The 26,970-nt window shown below is 36.3% G+C and overlaps 1 protein-coding gene across 1 annotated transcript in view; it reads left to right on the forward strand.

The window, feature by feature from the left end:
* Window positions 1-26,970, forward strand: part of ATG4C (autophagy related 4C cysteine peptidase) — a 94,103-nt gene that overhangs the window by 32,881 nt on the left and 34,252 nt on the right. The window contains exons 3-4 of the mRNA XM_036825550.1: window positions 1,366-1,449; window positions 21,907-22,140. Coding sequence (XP_036681445.1) covers window positions 1,366-1,449; window positions 21,907-22,140 — 318 coding nt within the window. The remainder of the gene's footprint in view (window positions 1-1,365; window positions 1,450-21,906; window positions 22,141-26,970) is intronic.

The following is a 26,970-nucleotide window of genomic DNA, read 5'->3' on the forward strand; positions in this document are numbered from 1 at the left end:
GCTTCAGTAGTTGCAGCATGCAGGCTCAGTAGTTGTGGCACGCGAGCCCTAGAGCATGCAGGCTTCAGTAGTTGCGGCACGTGGGCTCAGTAGTTGTGGCACACAGGCTCTAGGGTGCGGCGGGCTTCAGTAGTTGTGGCACGCGGGCTCAGTGTTGTGGCTCGTGGGCTCTGGAGCACAGGCTCAGTAGTTGTGGTGCACGTGCTTAGTTGCTTCACAGCATGTGGGATCTTCCTGGACCAGGGATCAAACTCATGTCCCCTGCATTGGCAGGCAGATTCTTAACCACTGCAGTACCGGGGAAGTCCCTCCATTCTTTCTTTTTCACTACCAGACTCAGATACTTGCATGATTTTTATTATAAATACATATTTTAATTTACTTGTTCTTTATGCTTATTTGTATTATAGTACTTAAGGGAGCACTTTCATAAAAATCGCTCATTTAAAATTTTGTAACAACTCTGTTAAATATAAATGTTGGTCTGCTTAAGACTAGACCTAAGTCTCTTAACTCCCAATTTCAGATTCTTTTTATTTATATGTTCTTGCATTTTAGGAGCTGCTTTTAAGTCTGCCATTAGCACTCAGGAATTTCATACACTTAGGAATATTCAGGAATGTAATGGGCAAGTGCTTTTCTCAGGAAATTGAGAACTATTAATGGCAACATAAAAAACCAAAAGGAGAGTTCCTTTTAGATATAGACAGTTTAGTAGGAAGAAAATTGGAAGAATTAGAGTTTGCAACTAAGAGTTGAGGATTGGGGATTGGGAGGTGGAAAATTGAGATGAAAGTGTCTGAAAACTTTATACATCACTTTCAGAAATCCTCATTTGGCTGAAATGATGGGGTAAAAACAGATTTCCCTAGGAAACTTCAGAGATCCACTTTTATCATAAGCATTAGTGTACTGTGTGATCTTTTCCCTAAATTACTTCACTGGAATATTCAAATACTTTAAACCTTTAAAATATCTAAAATGGAAGAAAATATAAGAAATTGGTAACATTTGTTGCCTTTGGGAATAGAGGTTGGTGTCAGGGAAACTGGAGTAGAATTTGTACCTTTTAAGTTTTATATCATAAGAACATTGTGACCTGTTTGAAAATAAATTAAAACAGATTTTTTCTCTGCCGTGTTCTTTAAGTGGGCAGAATGTGGTTAAAATACTTTGCTTTATTTGAAAGTAGCATAAGTAGTCTGTATTTTCAGTTCATTGTCAAAATACTTTTGCTACGCTTGTAAAAAATGCACATCCATAATTGAGAATTGGTGATTTGAAATTAAATAAAAGAAAATGCTGCTGAACTTTTAGTCTGAAATCCTTTAATTGCAAAACTGTTTTTCTCTTTTTCTCATTTAGGTTGGGTGTTGAAAACAAAGACATATTTTAGTAGAAATTCCCCTGTATTATTGCTTGGAAAGTGTTACCATTTTAAATATGAAGGTAAGTGCTAAATTTGTGATCCATTTAAAAATCTTTGCAGAAATTCATTGTGTAATTGTTTTCATTATTTTATTTCCAGATTAACCTACTTTTGACATATTTCTTTTTGTTTTTTACTTCCAGTTATTTTTATTGTGGTAAAATACACATATCAAAAATTACCATCTTAGTCATTTTTAAGTGTACGGTTCAGTGGTATTAAATACATTCATAATGTTGTGCTACCATCATCACCATTCATCTGTAGAACTCTTCATCTTGTAACACTGAAATTCTGTACCCATTAAACAATAACTCCTCATTCCTCCCTTCCCTTCAGCCCCTGGCAACTGCCATTCTACTTTCTATGCCTATGTTTTGGCATTTATCTTTTAAAAACCTGTATTTTATGTAACACATAAAATACTGCCATATGGTTTGGGTTTCTTGTGAATTCCTTGAAAATAAAGTTCATACCGTCATACACCATTTGTTACATCCCTCATAATTTTGGACTTACCGTATGAGTGCTAAGTAAATATTATTTGAGTCAATATCTTAATATTCTTTATCAAGTTCTCTGATGATAATTTTAAAATATATGATAATAATTAAAAGTATCACGTTAGTTAACGTAAAAAATGGTAAGTTTTCCAATTCTTAAGGATGCTCCAATTCCTGAAATTATTTACTGTATTTGATGTTTCTGAATTTTCATATATCCTCATCCTTTCTGTAATTATCATATATTTTCTTTTAATAATTTATGTCCCCTAATGAGTGCCTATTATGTGTCAAGCATCATGCTAAACTCTTTGGGAAATGTCTTTAATTCTCACAACAAGCCTACAAGGTAGATTTAAGTGTCCCTATCGTATATGTTTGAAAGCCGGAGTTTAGAGAAGTTAAATAATTTGTCCAAAATCACACAGGTATTAGATGACAGAGCTGAATTTTAAACCAAGACTATGTTTCATTTTAATACTGGCATTCTTTGTACTATATGTCTTTGCTTGGTATTTTGTATGTATGAGTGTGTGTGTTTTTTGTGTGTTTGTGTGTGTGTGAGAGAGAGGAGAGGGGAAGAATGTATGTGACAGTATGTGATTATCAAGGCTTTTATTCATTTTTTTGATTGATCTTTTTTGGTCACATCAGCAGTTGTCTAAAGCCTAAATGGTTTGTAATAGTAACAGCTGACATTTATTGAGTATTTATAATACGCCAGACAGGATTTTTAAGTAATTTACATGTATTAACTCATTGAGTCCTCACAGTATTCTTGAAAGATGAGTAGGAAGTTGATGGATAAAGAAGGCATGCATTTTAGGTAAATGGAATGGCATGATGAAAGCAATAGCACTGAGATGTTAGACAGTATATTTAGGAAACAGAAGTGTCCAGTGTAACTATGGTGGGAGAGAATTATGAAAAGGATCAAATTATGGAGGAGCATCTTGAATTTTGTGCTAAAGAGTTCGGTCATTTTTTTACAGGCAGAGGAGAGTACGGGCTTTAGGGTGAGACATATGTGGGTTTGAATTTTGGCTCTTTTTGCTGATTAGTTGTTATTTTTGGCAAGTTATGTGATTTCCCTAAGTATTAATGATACCTATTTCGTAGGCATTTAGTGATATGTCTTGTACATGTAAGCATTCTAAATGATATTATTATTCATGATAAAAGGAATGTGAGAAAAAGTTATTAGAATTGTTTTTAAGGATAGCATTATATATATTTTTTGGAAGAAATACTTTGAGCAGTAAGTGGATTCTTGGGGGTCCTCAACTTGAGATGAAAAGTAAATGATATAGGAGATACAAATGAGACAAATAGAAGACTGTTTTGTTTTGGACTAGGATTAGGGATACAGGGAAAGAAAGACAAGGGTATGGGGCTCGGGAAGGAGAGAGGAGAGCGAGCCAGAAAGGTGGTTGGATTCTGCATGTCCACTGAGAGGTTTCCTTGTTGACGTGCTCTGGTCTTCAGCAAAGTCAGGTAAGTTTATGAAATGCTTGATGTAGGAAAAGTTCTTTTGGAAAGGGGATGGATTTGGCATCTGGAATGAAAAAGACAACTCATATCATTGTAGGAGTTAGAAGCGGGAGGGGAGGAACCAAGAGAGTTTAAGCTGTGTAGAATTAACAGAAATCTGCGGGGCTAGCTTTGAACTTCTACATGTCACAGAATTTTTGGTTCAAGCAAGTTTTCTAAGTTATCAGAGAGATAGGGGGTGGTGTACCCAGCTTCTTAACTACAATGGTTATTATTATCCTAGGTTTTTTTATTTTTTAAATTTTTTTATTTTTTAATTTATTTGTTTATTTATTTATTTATGGCTGTGTTGGGTCTTCGTTTCTGTGCGAGGGCTTTCTCTAGTTGCGGCCAGTGGGGGCCACTCTTCATCGCGGTGCGTGGGCCTCTCACCATCGTGGCCTCTCTTGTTGCGGAGCACAGGCTCCAGACGCGCAGGCTCAGTAGTTGTGGCTCACGGGCCCGGTTGCTCTGCAGCATGTGGGATCTTCCCAGACCAGGGCTCGAACCCGTGTCCCCTGCATTGGCAGGCAGATTCTCAACCGCTGCACCACCAGGGAAGCTATCCTAGGTTTTTGAACAACAAAATACCAGATTTCATTTAATTATTTTCAGTGATCATGTATTGAGAACATGCTAGCTAGGACATTGATCTTGCCCAGAAGGAGCATATGATAATCATAACTAAATACATGCTTTAGAAAAATAACTGATAGCAATGTAGAAGAACTATTGGAAGTCAGTTATCAGGCAAGATACGATGACTCTGATATAGGGCAGTGGAAATGGAGAGGATTGACTTGAGATATTTTAAGGTAGACTTGATAGCATCTGACAAATGATTGGATTTGAGGTCATGAGAAAGAGAAGATAAAGAATACTTAAAGACTACTATCTTGGATTATAGGTAGTGTTAGTAACCAAATGTGATATACTAGAGGAAGTGTGGATTTTGCGGGGACATGTAGTGTTTGAAGTAGGCCATTCAGAAGTAAACAGTCTGAATGAAGTAGGTGGTTTAGAATTGATTGGTTAGTTATTTTCAAAGAGGTAGCATTTGAGGCTAATGAATAAGGTCACATTGATGGAAAGTATAGGTGGAGAATATTCATCTCTAAGGATCTACTGATGAAGAAGAATCAGTGAATGAAATTGAGAAGGAGTAGGCAATATATAGGACAAAACCCATGACAGTATTTTATCATAGAGACTGAAGGAAAGAGATTTTCAGGAGAAAAGTTGGGACAAAGTGCCTAATGCTCAAAAGAGGTTAAGCAGGAAAAAACCTGAGTAGAGGCTATAGGATTTGTCAGTGAGAAATTGCTGATGACCTTTGAGAGATCAGTTTCACTGGAGTGGTAAGGATAGAAAAGTAAAAGCAGTAAAATTAACAGCAGCTAACCTGCATTTACTGAGTGTGGCTCTTTGTTATGCACGAAAGCCAAAGTGTATTCTATTTATTTATTTATTTGGCTGCATTGGGTCTTCATTGCGATGCGTGGGGTTTCTTGAGTTGCGGCGAGCGGGGGCTACTCTTTGTTGCGGCGTGCGGGCTTCTCACTGTGGTGGCTTCTCTTGTGGAGCACGGGCTCTAGGCGCATGGGCTTCAGTAGTTGCAGCATGCGGGCTCAGTAGTTGCGGCATGCAGACCCTATCGCACACGGGCTTCAGTAGTTGCAGTGTGTGGGCTCAGTAGTTGTGGCGCGTGAGCTCTAGGGCACGCGGGTTTCAGTAGTTGTGGCACGCCATCGTGGCTTGCGGGCTCTAGAGCACAGGCTCAGTAGTTGTGGCACATGGACTTAGTTGCTCCGCGGCATGTGGGAACTTGCCAGACCAGGGATTGAACCTGTGTCCCCTACATTAGCAGGCGGATTCTTAACCACTGCGCCACCAGGGAATTCCCCAAAGCGTATTCTTTTAAAGATTTATTGGTTATGATATCGGGGTAGAGAACTGCTTTTATAAAACGTAAAAACACAGCCTGTATAGGAAAATATTGATGTATTTGACCAAATAAAAATTTAAAAATCTGCATCACGAAAGACACCATAAACAAAGTTTAGAAGCAAGACAGAGAGAGAAGATATTTGTATACGCACTCTCATTCTCTTTTTCTCTCTCTCTGTATTGGTGTATGTATGTGTGTGTGTGTGTGTGTGTACATTGAAGATCTATCTGTCCCTCTGTTATCTCTTCATCTATATCTTAGACAAAGGATTAGTCTACAAAATAATATGAAAAACATGGAGAATTCAAAAAAAATGAGCCAAGGAAATGAACAGGTGCTTTTAAAGTAGAAACTTGAGTGGCCAAACATAAGAAAATGTTCACCACAGTAATAAAGGGAGTGCAAATTAAAATGAGATACTGTTTCTTAGTTATCAAATTTGCAAAAATTTGAAAGCTTCATGATATCAAATTTTAGCAAGGTTGTGAAGAAATAGGAACTCAAACACTGCTGATGGGAGGCAACTTGGTACAACCTCTTCATGAATTTGAAAGTACTTAGAAAAATTGATAATACATACAACTTAGGATCTAGCAATTCTACCTTTAAGTATTTACCCCAGAGAAGTTATCTGTATATGTGTAGAACACTTGTACAAGGATGTTTATTGTAGCTTTGTTGAAATAACAAAAAATATTGAAAACAAGTATGTGCTACTAGTGGATTAGATGAATAAGGTTATTCATTCATTCCAAAAGTATTTATTAAGAGCCTGTTATGTGCCAGGCACTGGGGTTACTGCTGAAAGTATTGCAGGCACAGTACTTAGACTCAAGGAGCTTACAGTCCAGTAGATGAGAGACATTAAACAAATAATTACAAAATTATTAATTTCATTATGATAGTCATGATAAAACAGAAGTACAGGTTCTTATAAACAGAGACCAAATTAGAAAGGATGTGATTGGATCAAATAAGCAGAAAGTCCATTTCAAAATAGCTTAAAAGCAGTAAGGGTATTTATTATCATTCACAAGCGGAAGTCCTGACGTAGGGATGGCTCTAGGTTGGTTAATCAGTGCCTCTGTGACATCATCAAGGACCCATGTTCTGTCCATCTTCCTACTCTGCTAATCTCAGCATATTGGTCTTATCTTCATCTACCTCTCCCATAGTAACAAGTGTCTATCTTAGTACCATTATAAGACATATGGCAGATATGACAGAATCCAGTGGAAGTAGGACTTTTTCTTCTTTGTTTTCTTTATTATAAATATGAATTTTTATTATTTTAATAATTTTATATTATTTAAAATCTTTACATTTTAAAAATTATGAATTACTCGTACACAGAGAAGACAAAAGCCTTGTGTATACACTTTCAAGAATAGTAATGAAATTTTATTAGACAAGAGAAGTACAACATTATGAATAAGTTTTAATCTCCTTGTGCTTCTACCCAACTGTAGTCCTTCCCATGCCAAAAACTCTACTATCCTAAAGTGGTGGAATTTAGTGTTTCCTATTTTTGACCTTTTTGAAAATGAAATCGAACTATGTTTTGCTTCTGTGACTTGCTTATGGCTTTTAAGGTTGTGTTTTTAAGATTTGTCCATGTTATGTGTAGGTTCTAGTTTATTTTTACTGCTGTATAATATTCCATCGTATGAATTACCACAAATTATTCATTCTACTATTGTTAGACATTTAGTTTGCTTTGGTTTTGCCATTTTAAATAGTGTATAATAGTACATTCTTGTATTTTTGTAGAAATAAGACTGTAGTCTCAGAAGTTTTTGAAATACGACATTTGCTGTTTAAAAATATCTACATGCAGAATGAAGGGAATGAATCATTAGCCAGAAGAATATCATATTTCTGTTCTTATCATCCACTTTATAGATTCTCTTTTCTAATGAGTTAACCCCAAACCACCTTCTTACACCTTTCTAGGAATTTTTTGGTATCCTCAGAGAGGGGGAGGCCCTTGTACTTAAAAGCATACAAATTTAAGTGAGTCAAGTATAATTCTGAAAACAGGAGGAATAACACTGAATAAGATCAAATACACATTTGAAAAGAGATTTCAATATACATTTTGAAAATAAGAGGGGTCACAATAATCAAGGCAAGGTAAAAGGGAATTAGAATATTTGTTCAGAAAAACAAAGGGATTATGACACGGTGGAAGTAACATATTAAGGATTTTTTTTGTTGTTAATGAAGTTTTAAAACTTTTGAAATATATGACATAAAGGTCTGTTGATTATGGGGGACTAATTTTCTTTATTATTTCTCCTGTTGTGGGTATACAAACCCATATTATGTAAAGGTTTATTAATCCTATAATTATGGTATTACTTTGGTGAATTTCTAGTTCATAACAGTTGTCCTAAGGTTATTGCCCTGTTTTGTCATGACTTTCTTTATAGCTTCAACAGAAATATAATATTCTGTTTATCGCATTCAAAATATTTTAATGCTAACCTTTTCTCTCTGTGTGTCATTATGTACTCATAGCTTTTTAGATTTACTGTGCATTGGTCAATCTCCACCAGATTTTCTCTTAGATGGTTCAGGACATGATGGGCCCAGAGACCACTAAGGAAAAACTGTATCTGTGGTTATCTCTAGTATACCAGTTCTATCTTAGGGACCCAAATGATTTAACATGAATAACAGAGATAAGGCTCTCTCCTTCCTAATTTTGGGGCTGAGGAGCATCTATAGACAATGATTCTAACCTATGGACAAAAAAACCCCAAAATAGTGCATGGAAAAAAGGAAAAAAAAATAAGTAGAGAGGGTAGCACAGAGGCTAGAAAATAATAAAAGTTTTTTCTGCACTGAAACCAGCCCAGGGTGGAGCTTTGCCTAGGGATCTCTTTATAGGATATAAAGGGCATGAAAGTAAGGTATCAAGGGGTCTTCCTTTGTGCGCTCTTGGTTCTTGTACTATCTCTACTATTTTCAGGGATCTGTGTTATTCCACATGTTGCCAAGATTATGCCCAAATGTTGTGGAAATAAGATCCCACAATTTGGAATTTTTTGAAACATGACTTTTGCCATTTAGTAAGAAAGGGTGTGCAGGATGAAATCAATTGTTTATAGGTATATTACTTAATTTGGAAATTTTCCAGATCTTGTTCTGTTATTGATTTTTAATTTAATTCCATCGTGGTCAGAGAAAATATTTTTATGACTCTAATCTCTTTGAAGTTACTGAGACTTGCTTTACGGTCTAAATATGGTATAACTTGGTAAATGTTCTTTGTGTGCTTGAGAAGAATATGTATTCTGTTACTGGAATGTTCTATAAGGACAGTTAGGTCAAGTTGGTTGAGTTCAAGTCTTCTCTCTCCTTGCTCTGTCCTACTTGTTCTACCAATTTTTATGAGAGGGATATTGAAATCTCTGACTATAATTGTGGATTTGTTTGTTTCTCCTTGCAATTCTATCAGTTTTTGCTTCTTCAATTTTGAAGCTTTGTTATTGGGTACATTAACATTTAGAGTTGTTATGGTCAGTTAATGAATTGACCCCTTTATAATTATAAAACCCTTCTTTATTCCTGGTGATATTTTTTTGGTCTGAAATCTACTTTGTCTGATATTAAGCTTTCTTTTGCTTAGGGTTATATGGTATATCTTTTTATGTTCTTTTACACTTAATCTATTTTTCTTTATATTTAAAGTTCGTTTCCTGTAGGAAGTAAATTGTTGGGTCTTGCTTTTTTATCCAATCTGATAATCTCTGCCTTTTGATTAAGTTGTTTAGACTACAGGCATACCTCGGAGATATTGTGGGTTTGGTTCCAGACCACTGCAATAAAGCAAATATTTCAATAAAGTAAGTTGCACAAATTTTTTGGTTTCCCAGTGCATATGAAAGTTATGTTTATACTGTATTATAGTCTATTAAGTATACAATAGCATTATGTCTAAAAAAATAATATATGTACCTTAATTAAAAAATACTTTATGGCTAAAAAATGCTAATCATCATCTGACAACACAGGGTTACCACAAACCTTCAATTTGTAAAAAACGCAGTATTTGCAAAGCACAATAAAGTGAAGAACAAAAACAAGGTATGCCTGTATTCACATTCTATATGATTATTGATATAGTTAGGTTTGTGTGTTATCTCACTATTTGGTTTCTATTTGTTAAATCTGCTCTTTGTTCCCTTTTCCTCTTTTTCTACCTTCTTTCAGATTGAATATTTTTTGATTTCTATTTTATCTCTTTGTTGGCTGGTTAGCTGTAACTTTTTATTGTGTTATTTTACTGGGTTACTTTAAGGTTTTAGGGTATATCTTTAACTTATCACAGTCTACCTTCTAATGATATTATACCAACTCACATATAGTATAAGAACTTTAGAGTAGTGTACTTCACTTCCCTCCTCCTGGTCTTTATGCTACTGGTGTCATACATTTTATTTATTTGTATCTTATACATGCCATAATACATTGTTATTATTTTTGTTTAAACAGTCAATATCTTTAAAGAGATTTAAGTAATAAGAAAAATAATATATTTGCTCATATAGTTATCATTTTTGGTGTTCATTCCTTTGTGTGAATCCATATTTCCATCTGCTAAAATCCATTATTTTCCTGCTTGAAAGACTTATTTTAACATTTCTTATAGTGCAGGGTGTGCTGGTGATACATTCCTTCAGCTTTTGTGTCTCTGAAAAAGGGTTTTGCTTTCATTTTTGAAAGATACTTTTGCTGGGTATAGAATTTTGGGTTGATGATTTTTTTTCTTTCAGTAGCTTTAAAGATGTTGCCCTGCTATCTTCTTGTTTATTTTGTTTCCAGGGAGAAATCTGATGTCATCCTTATCTTTCTGTGTACATGTGTCTTTTTTTTCTTGACTATTTTAAAGATTTTTTTTTTATCACTAGTTTGGAACAATTTGATTATGATGTGAAGTATAGTTTTCTTCATGTTTCTTGTGCTTGGGTTTTGTTGAATTTCTTGAACCTGTTGTTTCATAGTTTTCACCAATTTTGAATTTTTTCAGCCATTTTGTCTTCAAATATTTTTTCTGTCTTCCCCTCTCTTCCCTCTCCTGGGTCTCCAGTTGAACATATATTAGCATGAATGAAATTGTGCCACATCTCACAGATGTGCTTTTATCTTTTAAAAAATTCTTTTTCCTCTCTGTGTTTTAATTTGGATAGTTCCTATTGCTGTGTCTTCAAGTTCACTAATCTTTTGATCTTTTCCTCAGCAATGTCTAATCTGCCATAAATCCTAGTCAGTATATTTTTCATCTTGGTCATTGTAGTTTATATATCTAAAAGTTCCATTAAAAAAATCTTCCTTACTTATCTTCCTTCCTTACTTAATCTTCTTCTACTTATCTTTTTGAACATATGTAATATTGTAATAACTGTTTCAATGTACTTGTTTGCTAATTCTAGCATTTGTGTTAGGTTGGGTTCAGTTTTGATTGGTTGAGTATTCTCATTTTGGCTTGTGTTTTCCTGCCTATTTGCATGCTTGATTGATTGCCAGACGTTGTGTTATTTACCTTGTTGGGAGCTGGATATTTTTGTATTCTGAGTATTGCATTGTGTGAATGTGCCATACTTCATCCATTTTACTCTTGGTGGGCATTTGGATAGTTTTCAATTTTTGGCATTCGTTAAGAGCCCTGCTGTGAATATTCTAGTACATGTGCTTTGGTGAATGAACATGTGTATGGATTTTCATTCAGTATGTATACCTGGGAATGTAATTGCTGGGTCATAGGGTATTCATATGTTCAGCCTCAGTATATACTACCAAATAGTTTTATAAAACAGTTGTGCCAGTTTGTATTTCTACCAGGTGTGTATGCAAATTCTGCTTGCTCTCAGCTCACCAATACTTGGTATTTTTCCATGTTTATTAGAGCCACATTTTATTTTAATTTGCATTTGTCTAACTTATGAAATTGAGCATATTTTCATAAATATTTTTCCATTTAAATATGTCTTCTATTAGATTATCTCTCTAGGTTTTCTTAATATATTCTGGATATGAATCCTTTTTTGGATATGTCTATAGGAAATGTTGTCTCCTACTTCGTTACTTTTTCCCTCAGTTTATCTTTTGAAGAGCACAGTTCTTAATTTTAATATAGTCTGGTTAACTTTTTTGTCTTCTTAAATGGTTAGTACTTTTTGTGTTCTGTTTAGTAAATCTTTGCTCACTTTAGGGCAAGATAGTCTGTCTAGTGTTTTGAAGCTGTCATTTCTATGTTTTTTCTCTCTGGTTGCTTTTAAGATCAACTCTGTCTTTCATGTGGATTTCACTTTATTCTACTCAGAATCATATATTTCTTAAAATCTGAAGAAATTTCAGCCACTTTTAATTATAGTTTTTCTCCATTCTTCTTGTTCTGTCCTTTTGCATCTCTGATAAGTCTTTCTGTTAGACTGTTTTTCATGTCTCTGAAATTCTTGTTTTTTGTATTTTCTGTTATTTTTTCTCTCTGTGCTGTGTTCTGAGTAATTTCTTTAGTTTTTCTGGTTCCTTGATTATCTTCTGAGCTTTGTATAATTTTCTATTTAACCTATACCAAATTTCTATTTTCATTTATTATATTTTTCATTTCTAGTAGTTTTATTTGGTTTTCTTTTACATGTGCCTGGTCAACTTTAATTGTTTTCTGTTATTTGTCCACCTTTCAGTACCCTTCTACTTTTTAAACATATGCATACTTATTTTGTCCCATACCTGATAATTACAATAGTTGTACTCTTTCAAAGTTTATTTCTGCAGTTTGTTGTACTTCTGATTATTTCTCATATTAGCTTGTTTAATTGTGATTTTTTAAAAAAATTATTTATTTATTTTTGGCTTCATTGCATCTTTGTTGCTGTGCGTGGGCTTTCTCTAGTTGCGGTGTAATTGTGATTTTTGATTGCGATAAGCACCCTTGACTGAGCCCTCAATATTACTAGCAGGTCTCTTCTATTTCCTTTATCAGCTTTCTTTCTCATCCTTTGTAGTGGTTCTTTCAGGCATTCTCACTCTTCATATACCTCTGCTCAGAAGTCTTTTCCATCATAGAAAACAAAAGCAAAGCAAAACAAATATTTATTGTGTACCTACTATGGACTGAACTCTGTTAGGCGCTGAACATTCAGAGGTCTAGAAGATACACATATTTCTTCTCCTCTAGAATACTTGAAATCTGGAGGGGGAGCAGATGTAGATAAAAAGCATTCTAGATATAATTAGTTAATACTGTGAAAAGGACAGTCAGTCAAAAAGTGGAATAGCAGGAGTAGTATTATAGTGGAAAGTCAACAAGACAACAAAGTTCATTTAGTATGAACAGTTTCACAGTAATACTTAGAGTAAATATTAAGAGGAGACTAGATCTTAAAAGGATAAGGAATTAATCACTTTGTCAAGATAGGAGATTAGAACTGTGTGTTTGGCAAGCCTCAGGATGAGCTGTGAGAGTTATGTGTTATTATATCCAATTTCAAACAAATTTAAATGTCTCCAAAGTGGAAATTTTGGCCTTATTTGTAGTGCCATATTCAGTTTTCAGGTATTTTTATTTTTATTTGGAATTAAATTCAAACTCTATAATCTTGAGAGAAATTCATTGATAATAGAGATTTGCCACGTATTCGTTTTTTTTTTCCTTAACATCTTTATTGGAGTATAATTGCTTTACAATGTTGTGTTAGTTTCTGCTGTATAACAAAGTGAATCAGCTATATGTATACATATATCCCCATATCCCCTCCCTCTGCGCCTCCCTCCCACCTTCCCTATCCCACCCCTCTAGGTGGTCACAAAGTACCAAGTTGATCTCCCTGTGCTATGCAGCTGCTTCCCACTAGCTATCTGTTTTACATTTGGTAGTGTATATATGTCCATGCCACTCTCTCACTTCGTCCCAGCTTACCCTCCTCACCCGCCATATCCTCAAGTCCATTCTCTTAGTCTGCGTCTTTATTCCTGTCCTGCCACTAGGTTCATCCGAACCATTTCTTTAGATTCCATACATATGTGTTAGCATATGGTATTTGTTTTTTACCTTCTAACTTACTTCACTCTGTATGACACACTTTAGGTCCATCCATCTCACTACAAATAACTCAATTTCATTTCTTTTTATGGCTGAGTAATATTCCACTGTATATATGTGCCACATCTTTTTTTATTTAATTAAAAAAAATTTTTTTTCACATCTATATCGGAGTATAATTGCTTTACATTGTTGTGTTAGTTTCTGCTATATAGCAAAGTGAATCAGCTATACATATACATATATCCCCATATCTCCTCCCTCTTGCGTCTGCCTCCCACCTTCCCTATCCCACCCCTCTAGGTGGTCACAGAGCACCAAGCTGATCTCCTTGTGCTATGTGGTTGCTTCCCACTAGATATCTGTTTTACATTTGGTAGTATATATAAGTCCATCCCCCTCCCTGTGTCCTCAAGTCCATTCTCTACATCTGCGTCTTTACTCCTGTCTGCCCCAGGTTCTTCATAACCTTTTTTTTTTTTTTTTAGATTCCATATATATGTGTTAGCATATGGTATTTGTTTTTCTCTTTCTGACTTACTTCACTCTGTATGACAGACTCTAGGTCCATCGACCTCACTATAAATAACTCAATTTCTTTTCTCTTTATGGCTGAGTAATATTCCATTGTATATATGTGCCACATCTTCTTTATCCATTCATCTGTTGATGGACACTTAGGTTGCTTCCATGTCCTGGCTATCGTAAATAGAGCTGCAATGAACATTGTGGTACATGACTCTTTTTGAGTTATGGTTTTCTCAGGGTATATTCCCAGTAGTGGGATTGCTGGGTCATAAGGAAGTTCTATTCTTAGTTTTTTAAGGAACCTCCATACTGTTCTCCATAGTGGCTGTATCAATTTACATTCCCACCAACAGTGTAGGAGGGTTCCCTTTTCTCCACACCCTCTCCAGCATTTATTGTTTGTAGATTTTTTTGATGATGGCCATTCTGACCGGTGTGAAGTGATACCACATAGTCATTTTGATTTGCATTTCTCTAATGATTAGTGATGTTGAACATCCTTTCATGTGTTTGTTGGCAATCTGTATATCTTCTTTGGAGAAATGTCTATTTAGGTCTTCTGCCCATTTTTGGATTGGGTTGTTTGTTTTTTTGATATTGAGCTGCATGAACTGCTTGTAAATTTTGGATATTAATCCTTTGTCTGTTGCTTCGTTTGTAAATATTTTCTCCCATTCTGAGGGTTGTCTTTTGGTCTTGTTTATGGTTTCCTTTGCTGTGCAAAAGCTTTTAAGTTTCATTAGGTCCCATTTGTTTATTTTTGTTCTTATTTCCGTTTCTCTAGGAGGTGGATCAAAAAGGATCTTACTGTGATTTATGTCATAGAGTGTTCTGCCTATGTTTTCTTCTAAGAGTTTGATACTGTCTGGCCTTACATTTAGGTCTTTAATCCATTTTGAGTTTATTTTTGTGTATGGTGTTAGGGAGTGTTCTAATTTCATTCTTTTACATGTAGATGTCCAGTTTTCCCAGCACCACTTATTGAAGAGGCTGTCTTTTCTCCATTGTATACTCTTGCCTCCTTTATCAAAGATAAGGTGACCATATGTGCGTGTGTTTATCTCTGGGCTTTCTATCCTGTTCTATTGATGTATATATCTGTTTTTGTGCCAGTACCATATTAACTTGATTACTGTAGCTTAGTAGTATTGTCTGAAGTCCGGGAGCCTGATTCCTCCAGCTCCGTTTTCTTTCTCAAGATTGCTTTGGCTATTCGGGGTCTTTGTGTTTCCATACAAATTGTAAAATTTTTTGTTCTAGTTCTGTGAAAAATGCCATTGGCAGTTTGATAGGGATTGCATTGAATCTGTAGATTGCTTTGGGTAGTATAGCCTTTTTCACAATGTTGATTCTTCCAATCCAAGAACAAGGTATATCTCTCCATCTGTTTGTATCATCTTTAATTTCTTTCATCAGTGTCTTATAGTTTTCTGCATATAGGTCTTTTGTCTTCTTAGGTTTATTCCCAGGTATTTTATTCTTTTTGCTGCAATGGTAAATGGGAGTGTTTCCTTAATTTCTGTTTCAGATTTTTCATCATTACTGTATAGGAATGCAAGCGATTTCTGTGCATTAATTTTGTATCCTACAACTTTACCAAATTCATTGATTAGCTCTAGTAGTTTTCTGGTAGCATCTTTAGGATTCTCTATGTATAGTATCATGTCATCTGCAAACAATGACAGCTTTACTTCTTCTTTTCCGATTTGGATTCCATTTATTTCTTTTTCTTCTCTGATTGCCATGGCTAAGACTTCCAAAACTATGTTGAATAATAGTAGTGAGAATGGGCAACCTTGTCTTCTTCCTGATCTAAGAGGAAATGCTTTCAGTTTTTCACCACTGAGAATGTTGGCTGTGGGCTTGTCACATATGGCCTTTATTATGTTGAGGTAGGTTCCCTCTATGCCCACTTTCTGGAGAGTTTTTATCTTAAATGGGTGTTGAATTTTGTCAGAAGCTTTTTCTGTATCTATTGAGATGATCATATGGTTTTTATCCTTCAATTTGTTAATATGGTGTATCACATTGATTGGCTTGCGTATATTGAAGAATCCTTGCATTCCTGGGATAAACCCCACTTGATCATGGTGTATGATCCTTTTAATGTGCTGTTGGATTCTGTTTGCTAGAATTTTGTTGAAGATTTTTGCATCTATGTTCATCAGTGATATTGGCCTGTAGTTTTCTTTTTTTGTGACATCTTTGTCTGGTTTTGGTATCAGGGTGATGGTGGCATAGTAGAATGAGTTTGGAGTGTTCCTCCCTCTGCTATATTTTGGAAGAGTTTGAGAGGGATAGGTGTTAGCTCTTCTATAAGTGTTTGATAGATTTCACCTGTGAAGCCATCTGGTCCTGGGCTTTTGTTTGTTGGAACATTTTTAATCACAGTTTCAATTTCAGTGCTTGTGGTTGGTCTGTTTATACTTTCTATTTCTTCCTGGTTCAGTCTGGGAAGGTTGTGCTTTTCTAAGAATTTGTCCATTTCTTCCAGCTTGTCCATTTTATTGGCATGTAGTTGCTTGTAGTAATCTATCATGATCCTTTGTGTTTCTGCAGTGTCAATTGTTACTTCTCCTTTTTCATTTCTAATTCAATTGATTTGGGTCTTCTCCCTTTTTTTCTTGATGAGTCTGGCTGATGGTTTATCAATTTTGTTTATCTTCTCAAAGAACCAGCTTTTAGTTTTATTGGTCTTTGCTATTGTTTCCTTCATTTCTTTTTCATTTATTTCTGATCTGATCTTTATGATTCCTTTCCTTCTGCTAACTTTGGTTTTTTTTGTTCTTCTTTCTCTAACTGCTTTAGGTGTAAGGTTAGGTTGTTTATTTGAGATGTTTCTTGTTTCTTAAGGTAAGATTGTATTGCTATAAACTTCGCTCTTACAACTGCCTTTGCTGCATCCCATAGGTTTTGGGTCGTCGTGTTTTCATTGTCATTTGTTTCTAGGTATTTTTTGATTTCCCCTTTGATTTCTTCAGTGATCACTTCGTTATTAAGTAGTGTATTGTGTAGCCTCCATGTATTTGTATATTTTACAGATTTTTTTTCTGTAATTGATATCTAGTCTCATAGCGTTGTGGTTGGAAAAGATACTTGATACGATTTCAATTTTCTTAAATTTACCAAGGCTTGATTTGTGACCCAAGATATGATCTATCCTGGAGAATGTTCCATGAGCACTTGAGAAGAAAGTGTATTCTGTTGTTTTTGGATGGACTGTTCTATACATATCAATTAAGTCCATCTTGTTTAATGTATCATTTGAAGCTTGTGTTTCCATATTTATTTTCATTTTGGATGATCTGTCCATTGGTGAAAGTGGGGTGTTAAAGTCCCCTACTATGATTGTGTTACTGTCCATTTCCTCTTTTATGGCTGTTAGCAGTTGCCTTATGTATTGAGGTGCTCCTATGTTGGGTGCATAAATATTTACAATTGTTATACCTTCCTCTTGGATCGATCCCTTGATCATTATATAGTGTCCTTCTTTGTCTCTTTTAATAGTCTTTATTTTAAAGTCTGTTTTGTCTGATATGTGAATTGCTACTCCAGCTTTCTTTTGATTTCCATTTGCATGGAATATCTTTTTACATCTCCTTACTTTCTGTCTGCATGTGTCCCTAGGTCTGAAGTGGGTCTCTTGTAGACAGCATATATATGGGTCTTGTTTTTGTATCCATTCAGCCAGTCTGTGCCTTTTGGTTGGAGCATTTAGTCCATTTACATTTAAGGTACATTTACATTTACATTTATCAATATGTATGTTCCTGTTACCATTTTCTTAATTGTTTTCAGGTTGTTTTTGTAAGTCTTTTCCTTCTCTTGTGTTTCCTGCCTAGAGAAGTTCCTTTACCGTTTGTTGTCAAGCTGGTTTGGTGGTGCTGAATTCTCTTAGCCTTTGCTTGTCTGTAAAGGTTGTAATTTCTCCATCAAATCTGAATGAGATCCTTGTGGGGTAATCTTGGTTGTAGGTTTTTCCCTTTCATCACTTTAAATATGTCCTGCCACTCCCTTCTGCTTGCAGAGTTTCTGGTGAAAGATCAGCTGTTAACCTTATGTGGATTCCCTTGTATGTTATTTGTTGCTTTCCCCAGCTGCTTTTAATAGTTTTTCTTTGTATTTAGTTTTTGATAGTTTGATTAATATATGTCTTGCTGTGTTTTTCCTTGTATTTATCCTGTGTGGGACTCTCTGCGCTTCCTGGACTTGGGTGGCTATTTCCATTCCCATGTTAGGGAAGCTTTCAACTGTAATCTCTTCAAATATTTTCTCAGACCCTCTCTTTTTCTCTTCGTCTTCTGCGAGCTCTATAATTCGAATGTTGGTGTGTTGATTGTTGTCCCAGGGGTCTCTGAGACTGTCCTCAATTCTTTTCATTTGTTTTTCTTTATTCTGCTCTGTGGCAGTTATTTCCATTATTTTATCTTCCAGGTCACTTATCTGTTCTTCTGCCTCAGTTATTCTGCTATTGATTCCTTCTAGAGAATTTTTAATTTCATTTACTGTGTTGTTCATCACTGTTTGCTTGCTCTTTAGGTCTTCTAGGTCCTTGTTAAACGTTTCTTATATTTTCTCCATTCTATTTCCAAGGTTTTGGATCATCTTTACTATCATTATTCTGAATTCTTTTTCAGTTAGACTGCCTGTTTCCTCTTCATTTGTTTGGTCTGGTGGGTTTTTACCTTGCTCCTTCATCTGCTGTGTATTTCTGTCTTCTCATTTTGTTTAACTTACTGTGTTTGGGGTCTCCTCTTCACAGGCTGTGGGTTCTTTGTTCCTGTTGTTTTTGGTGTCTGCCCCCAATGGGTGAGGTTGGTTCAGTGTGTTGTGTATGCTTCCTGGTGGAGGGGACTGGTGCCTGTGTTCTGGTAGGTGGGCCTGGATCTTCTGGTGGGCAGGGCTGTGTCTGGTGGTGTGTTTTGGCATGTCTGTGAACTTAGTATGAGTTTAGGCAGCCCTTATGCTAATGCGTGTGGTTGTTTTTTTGTCTTGCTAGTTGTTTGGCATGGGGAGTCCAGCACTGGAGCTTGCTGGCCATTGGGTGGATCTGGGTCTTAGCATTGAGGCGGCGATCTCTGGGAGAGCTCTCACCAATTGATATTACGTGGGGCTGGGAGGTCTCTGGTGGTCCAATGTCCTGGACTTGGCTCTCCCACCTTGGAGGCTCAGGCCTGACATCTGGCTGGAGCACCAAGACCCTGCCAGCCCCATGGCTTGAAAGAAAAGGAAGAAAAAAAAGGGGAAAAGAAAAAAACCAGTTAGAATCCCAAACCAAATGGTAAAAGCAAAACTGACAAAATCACACAAAGTAACGTACACACACACACTCATAAAAAGAAATAATAATTAAAAAAAGAACAGTCAGAACCCTAGGACAAATGGTAAAAGCAAACCTAAACAGACAAAACCACACAAAGAAACATATGCATACACAGTCACAAAAAGAGAAACAAGGGGGAAAAATAAATAAAAAAGAAATTAAAAAAAGAAGAGAGCAACCAAACCAATAAACAAATTCACCAGTGATAACAAGTGCTAAAAACTAAACTGAGAGAAACATAAAAACCAGAAACAAATCAGATGCAGAAAGCAAACCCCAAGTCTACAGTTGCTCCCAAAGTCCACTGCCTCAATTTTGGGAACATTTGTTGTCTATTCAGGTATTTCACAGATGCAGGGTTCATCAGCTTGATTGTGGGGATTTAATCTGCTGCTCCTGAGGCTGCACAGAGAAATTTCCCTTTCTCTTCTTTGTTCGCACAGCTCCTGGGGTTCAGCTGTGGTTTGGCCCCGCCTCTGCGTGTAGGTCACCCTCAGGCATCTGTTCCCTGCCCAGACAGGAGGGAGTTGAAGCAGCGACTGATTAGGGGTCTCTTGCTCACTCAGGCCAGGGAGAAAGAGGGTACAAGAGTCATAATTGGAATGCGGGGCAAGCCTGCGGCGGCATAGGCTGGCATGACATTGCAACAGCCTGAGGCGCACCGTGTGTTCTCCCGGGGAGGTTGTCCTTAGATCTTGGGACCCAGGCAGTGGTCGGCTGCACAGGCTCCCGGGGGGGTGCGGGTAGTAACCTGTGCTTGCACACAGGATTTTTGGTGGCAGCGGTGGCAGCGTAGCATTCCGTGCCCGTCTCTGGGGTCCAAGCTGATAGCCGCAGCTTGTGCCCGTCTCTGGAGCTTGCTTAGGTGGTACTCTGCCTGCTGTGGGCACATGGGGAAGGAGTCCTGTCTCCTCATGCACCCCGAAACAATGGTCTCTTGTCTCTTCAGCAGGTCCAAAGTATTTCCTGGACTCCCTCCCGGCTAGCTGTGGCGCACTGGCCTCCTTCTGGCTGTCTTCTCGCAGCCAACCCCAGTCCTCTCCCTGGGGTCTGTGCTCCGAGCCCGAGCCTCAGCTCCCAGCCCCCACCCGCTCTGGCGGGTGAGCAGACAAGCCTCTCGGGCTGGTGAGTGCTGGTCGGCAGTGATCCTCTGTGAGGGAATCTCTCCACTTTGCCCTCTGCACCCCTGTTGCTGCACTCTCCTCCGTGGCTCTGAAGCTTCCCCCATCGTAACCCCCCCGTCTCCGCCAGTGAAGGGGCTTCCTAGTGTGTGGAGACTTTTCCTCCTTCACAGCTCCCTCCCAGAGGGGCAGGTCCTGTCCCTATTCTTTTGTCTCTGTGTTTTCTTTCTTCTTTTGCCCTTCCCAGGTACGTGGGGATTTTCTTGCCTTTTGGGAAATCTGAGGTCTTCTGCCAGCGTTCAGTAGGTGTTCTGTAGGAGTTGTTCCACATGTAGATGTATTTTTGATGTATTTGTGGGGAGGAAGATGATCTCCACGTCTTACTCCTCTGCCATCTTGAAGGTCTCCCCGGCATGTATTCTTTTCATTACCACTGACACTATATGCTACAACTTAGCTCCATTAAGCTGAATATTATGAAGTTTGGGTGATTGTAATTTTTTTCAGAATGAGCTTGAAAAGGGATAGGTGCAGGAAAGATGAGGAATAAAAGCATGATAACACTGTTTTAACATCCTTTAGAAGGGCATTGGAAATTAAACTCCTTGGAATTGAGAGTTACGGGCGGATTTATCTACCTATGCATCCACCCACCCAAACCAGCCAACATTTATTAGGATCTATTTGTGCTAGGCACTGTGCTTCATTCTGAGGTTGAAAAGATGACTAAGACTTTCTGTCTGGAAGAATCAAGAAATGTTAGTTCATTTTGAGCACTAGTGTTTTGTAAATTATTGGGCAAATAGTGACCATAGTTTTCACATAGAAATTGCATAAGAGATAATCAATTTGGAAAAGCCTTTAAAAATGATATATATGGGTCACAACAAGTTAAAAATATATATACTTCAACATGAAAGGATACAAATATATTTAAGAATCTTATATTCTTACTGTTTAGCTTGTTAGTTTTGATTTTATAATTTGAGTATAAATATTCATGACAATAAATACAATGTGCACATTTTATTTGATTTTAAGAACTAGTTATGTGATTACATACATTTTTACATATTGATAAATCATGATATTTTATTTGCAAATCTCATTTTAGAGAGCACTAATATCTATATCCTGAGCCAAATGAGGCAATAAGAAAATATATTTTTATATTATGTCCTCATAAGAGAGTTGATTATATTCGGAATATAGGATATTATTATTAATAACAGTAGTACTGATAATACCTTATATTAGTTAGCACCAGAGTGTACAGAACATTTCAGCATTCATTCTCATTTGATTTTCATAACAGCCTGAATAGGAGGAATATGAGACTTATCTTCATTTAAATTGAAAAAAAAGAATTAGAAAGATTGTGCTGTGCTCTATATGGAGAGTAATGGGATTATAGTACCATTATTGACATTTCTTTGCATTTATTTAGAGTATAGTTTATATTTTTATTTTGTAGATGAAAATGAACTGTTACCTGTAAGCTCAGGATGTACAGTAGAAGATCATGTGATTGCGGGAAGTGTAGAAGAATTTCGTAAAGACTTCATTTCAAGAATATGGCTTACCTACAGGGAAGAGTTTCCTCCAATAGAAGGCTCAGCTTTGACAACAGACTGTGGTTGGGGCTGTACACTAAGAACTGGCCAGATGCTGTTGGCTCAAGGACTCGTACTACACTTCCTTGGTAGAGGTAAATCAAATCTCTGGTTTTGGGGGGTTTTGTTATTGTTACTGTTTTTTAAATTTGAACTCTAGCTTGCAAACTGAATAAAATTCCCTGATGTTAATTTCCTGAGTCCCATATGTCTTCTAAAGTTGTAACTAATCTAGCATGTAACATCTTTGTTGGACTGGGCCATTCACCTTTCAAACATACAGGTTAAACATAAGTATTATTCATGACTACCACTATGAGTTAATTAAGTTCAAATTTTAGTAGTCTTTGGATTTTTTGTTGCTGTTATCATTTAGTTCTTTTTGATTGAACTCTGGATTATCTCCAGTTCAGTAAATTCTGGGCAGGTCAACAGCAGTGACTTTGAGCAGAAAATTATTGAGCAGTTAATGTTTTTTTTTTTTTTGAATGTCTGAAACATTTATATTAACATATTTCCATACAAATACAAATATAAGATTTTTAGAAATTTCATGTAATGTCTGAAACATTTATATTAACATATTTCCATACAAATAACCCAATGAAAGTTTAGTATTAGTTGTTTTGTTTGTTTGTTTTTTTATACTGCAGGTTCTTATTAGGCATCAATTTTATACACATCAGTGTATACATGTCAATCCCAATCGTGCAATTCAGCACACCACCATCCCCACCCCACCGCAGTTTTCCCCCCTTGGTGTCCATATGTCCATTCTCTACATCTGTGTCTCAACTTCTGCCCTGCAAACCGGCTCATCTGTACCATTTTTCTAGGTTCCACATACATGCATTAATATACGATATTTGTTTTTCTCTTTCTGACTTACTTCACTCTGTATGACAGTCTCTAGATCCATCCACGTCTCAACAAATGACTCAATTTCGTTCCTTTTTATGGCTGAGTAATATTCCATTGTATATATGTACCACATCTTCTTTATCCATTCGTCTGTTGATGGGCATTTAGGTTGCTTCCATGACCTGGCTATTGTAAATAGTGCTGCAATGAACATTCGGGTGCATGTGTCTTTTTGAATTACGGTTTTCTCTGGGTATATGCCCAGTAGTGGGATTGCTGGGTCATATGGTAATTCTATTTTTAGTTTTTTAAGGAACCTCCATATTGTTCTCCATAGTGGCTGTATCAGTTTACATTCCCACCAACAGTGCAAGAGGGTTCCCTTTTCTCCACACCCTCTCCAACATTTGTTGTTTGTAGATTTTCTGATGATGCCCATTCTAACAGGAGTGAGGTGATACCTCATTGTAGTTTTGATTTGCATTTCTCTAATAATTAGTGATGTTGAGCATCTTTTCATGTACTTCGTGGCCGTCTGTATGTCTTCTTTGGAGAAATGTCTTTTTAGGTCTTCTGCCCATTTTTGGATTGGGGTGTTTGTTTCTTTAATATTGAGCTGAATGAGCTGTTTATATATTTTGGAGATTAATCCTTTGTCCGTTGATTCGTGTGCAAATATTTTCTCCCATTCTGAGGGTTGTCTTTTCGTCTTGTTTATGGTTTCCTTTGCTGTGCAAAAGCTTTGAAGTTTCATTAGGTCCCATTTGTTTATTTTTGTTTTTATTTCCATTACTCTAGGAGGTGGATCAAAAAAGATCTTGCTATGATTTATGTCAAAGAGTGTTCTTCCTATGTTTTCCTCTAAGAGTTTGATAGTGTCCAGTCTTATATTTAGGTCTCTAATCCATTTTGAGTTTATTTTTGTGTATGGTGTTAGGGAGTATTCTAATTTCATTCTTTTACATGTAGCTGTCCAGTTTTCCCATCACCACTTATTGAAGAGACTGTCTTTTCTCCATTGTATATCTTTGCCTCCTTTGTCATAGATTAGTTGACCATAGGTGCGTGGGTTAATCTCTGGGCTTTCTATCTTGTTCCATTGATCTATGTTTCTGTTTTTGTGCCAGTACCATATTGTCTTGATTACTGTAGCTTTGTAGTATAGTCTGAAGTCAGGGAGTCTGATTCCTCCAGCTCCATTTTTTTGCCTCAAGATTGCTTTGGCTATTCGGGGTCTTTTGTGTCTCCATACAAATTTTAAGATGATTTGTTCTAGCTCCGTAAAAAATGCCATTGGTAATTTGATAGGGATTGCATTGAATCTGTAGATTGCTTTGGGTAGTATACTCATTTTCACAATGTTGATTCTTCCAATCCAAGAACATGGTATATCTCTCCATCTGTTGGTATCATCTTTAATTTCTTTCATCAGTGTCTTATAGTTTTCTGCATACAGGTCTTTTGTCTCCCTAGGTAGGTTTATTCCTAGGTATTTTATTCTTTTTGTTGCAATGGTAAATGGGAGTGTTTCCATAATTTCTCTTTCAGATTTTTCATCATTAGTGTATAGGAATGCAAGAGATTTCTGTGCATTCATTTTGTATCCTGCAACTTTACCTTATTCATTAATTAGCTCTAGCAGTTTTCTGGTGGCAGTTTTAGGATTCTCTATGTATAGTATCATGTCATCCGCAAACAGTGACAGTTTTACTTCTTCTTTTCCAATTTGTATTCCTTTTATTTCTTTTTCTTCTCTGATTGCTGTGGCTAAAACTTCCAAAACTTTGTTGATTAATAGTGGTGAGAGTGGACATCCTTGTCTCGTTCCTGATCTTAGAGGAAATGCTTTCAGTTTTTCACCATTGAGAATGATGTTTGCTGTGGGTTTGTCATATATGGCCTTTATTGTGTTGAAGTAGGTTCCCTCTACGCCCACTTTCTGGAGAGTTTTTATCATAAATGGGTGTTGAATTTTGTCAAAAGCTTTTTCTGCATCTATTGAGATGATCATATGGTTTTTATTCTTCAATTTGTTAATATGGTGTATCACATTGATTGATTTGTGTATATTGAAGAATCCTTGCATCCCTGGGATAAATCCCACTTGATCGTGGTGTATGATCCTTTTAATGTGCTGTTGGATTCTGTTTGCTAGTATTTTGTTGAGGATTTTTGCATCTATATTCATCAGTGATATTGGTCTGTAATTTTCTTTTTTTGTAGTGTCTTTGTCTGGTTTTGGTATCAGGGTGATGGTGGCCTCATAGAATGAGTTTGGGAGTGTTCCTTCCTCTGCAATTTTTTGGAAGAGTTTGAGAAGGATAGGTGTTAGCTCTTCTCTAAATGTTTGATAGAATTCACCTGTGAAGCCATCTGGTCCTGGACTTTTGTTTGTTGGAAGATTTTTAATCACAGTTTCAATTTCATTACTTGTGATTGGTCTGTTCATATTTTCTGTTTCTTCCTGGTTCAGTCTTGGAAGGTTATACCTTTCTAAAAATTTGTCCATTTCTTCTAGGTTGTCCATTTTATTGGCATAAAGTTGCTTGTAGTAGTCTCTTAGGATGCTTTGTATTTCTGTGGTGTCTGTTGTAATTTCTCCTTTTTCATTTCTGATTTTATTGATTTGAGTCCTCTCCCTCTTTTTCTTGATGAGTCTGGCTAATGGCTTATCAATTTTGTTTATCTTCTCAAAGAACCAACTTTTAGTTTTATTGATCTTTGCTATTGTTTTCTTTGTTTCTATTTCATTTATTTCTGCTCTGATCTTTATGATTTCTTTCCTTCTGCTAACTTTGGGTTTTGTTTGTTCTTCTTTCTCTAGTTTCTTTAGGTGTAAGGTTAGATTGTTTACTTGAGATTTTTCTTGTTTCTTGAGGTAGGCTTGTATAGCTATAAAGTTCCCTCTTAGAACTGCTTTCGCTGCATCTCATAGGTTTTGGGTCGTCGTGTTTTCATTGTCATTTGTCTCTAGGTATTTTTTGATTTCCTCTTTGATTTCTTCAGTGATCTCTTGGTTATTTAGTAACGTATTGTTTAGCCTCCATGTGTTTGTCTTTTTTACGGTTTTTTCCCTGTAATTCATTTCTAATCTCATAGCGTTGTGGTCAGAAAAGATGCTTGATATGATTTCAATTTTCTTAAATTTACTGAGGCTTGATTTGTGACCCAAGATGTGATCTATCCTGGAGAATGTTCCCTGCGCACTTGAGAAGAACGTGTAATCTGCTGTTTTTGGATGGAATATCCTATATATATCAATTAAATCTATCTGGTCTATTGTGTCATTTAAAGCTTCTGTTTCCTTATTTATTTTCATTTTGGATGATCTGTCCATTGGTGTAAGTGAGGTGTTAAAGTCCCCCACTATGATTGTGTTACTGTCAATTTCCTCTTTTATAGCTGTTAGCAGTTGCCTTATGTATTGAGGTGCTCCTATGTTGGGTGCATATATATTTATAATTGTTATATCTTCTTCTTGGATTGATCCCTTGATCATTATGTAGTGTCCTTCCTTGTCTCTTGTAACATTCTTTATTTTAAAGTCTATTTTATCTGATATGAGTATAGCTACTCCAGCTTTCTTTTGATTTCCATTTGCATGGAATATCTTTTTCCATCCCCTCACTTTCAGTCTGTATGTGTCCCTAGGTCTGAAGTGGGTCTCTTGTAGACAGCATATATATGGGTCTTGTTTTTGTATCCATTCAGCCAGTCTATGTCTTTTGGTTGGGGCATTTAATCCATTCACGTTTAAGGTAATTATCGATATGTATGTTCCTATGACCATTTTTTTAATTGTTTTGGGTTTGTTTTTGTAGGTCCTTTTCTTCTCTTGTGTTTCCCACTTAGAGAAGTTCCTTTAGCATTTGTTGTAGAGCTGGTTTGGTGGTGCTGAATTCTCTTAGCTTTTGCTTGTCTGTAAAGCTTTTGATTTCTCCATCAAATCTAAATGAGATCCTTGCCGGGTAGAGTAATCTTGGTTGTAGGTTCTTCCCTTTCATCACTTTAAGTATATCATGCCACTCCCTTCTGGCTTGCAGAGTTTCTGCTGAGAAATCAGC

The sequence above is a fragment of the Balaenoptera musculus genome, chromosome 1 (assembly GCF_009873245.2).
Source record: "Balaenoptera musculus isolate JJ_BM4_2016_0621 chromosome 1, mBalMus1.pri.v3, whole genome shotgun sequence".
In the NCBI taxonomy this organism is placed as follows: domain Eukaryota; kingdom Metazoa; phylum Chordata; class Mammalia; order Artiodactyla; family Balaenopteridae; genus Balaenoptera; species Balaenoptera musculus.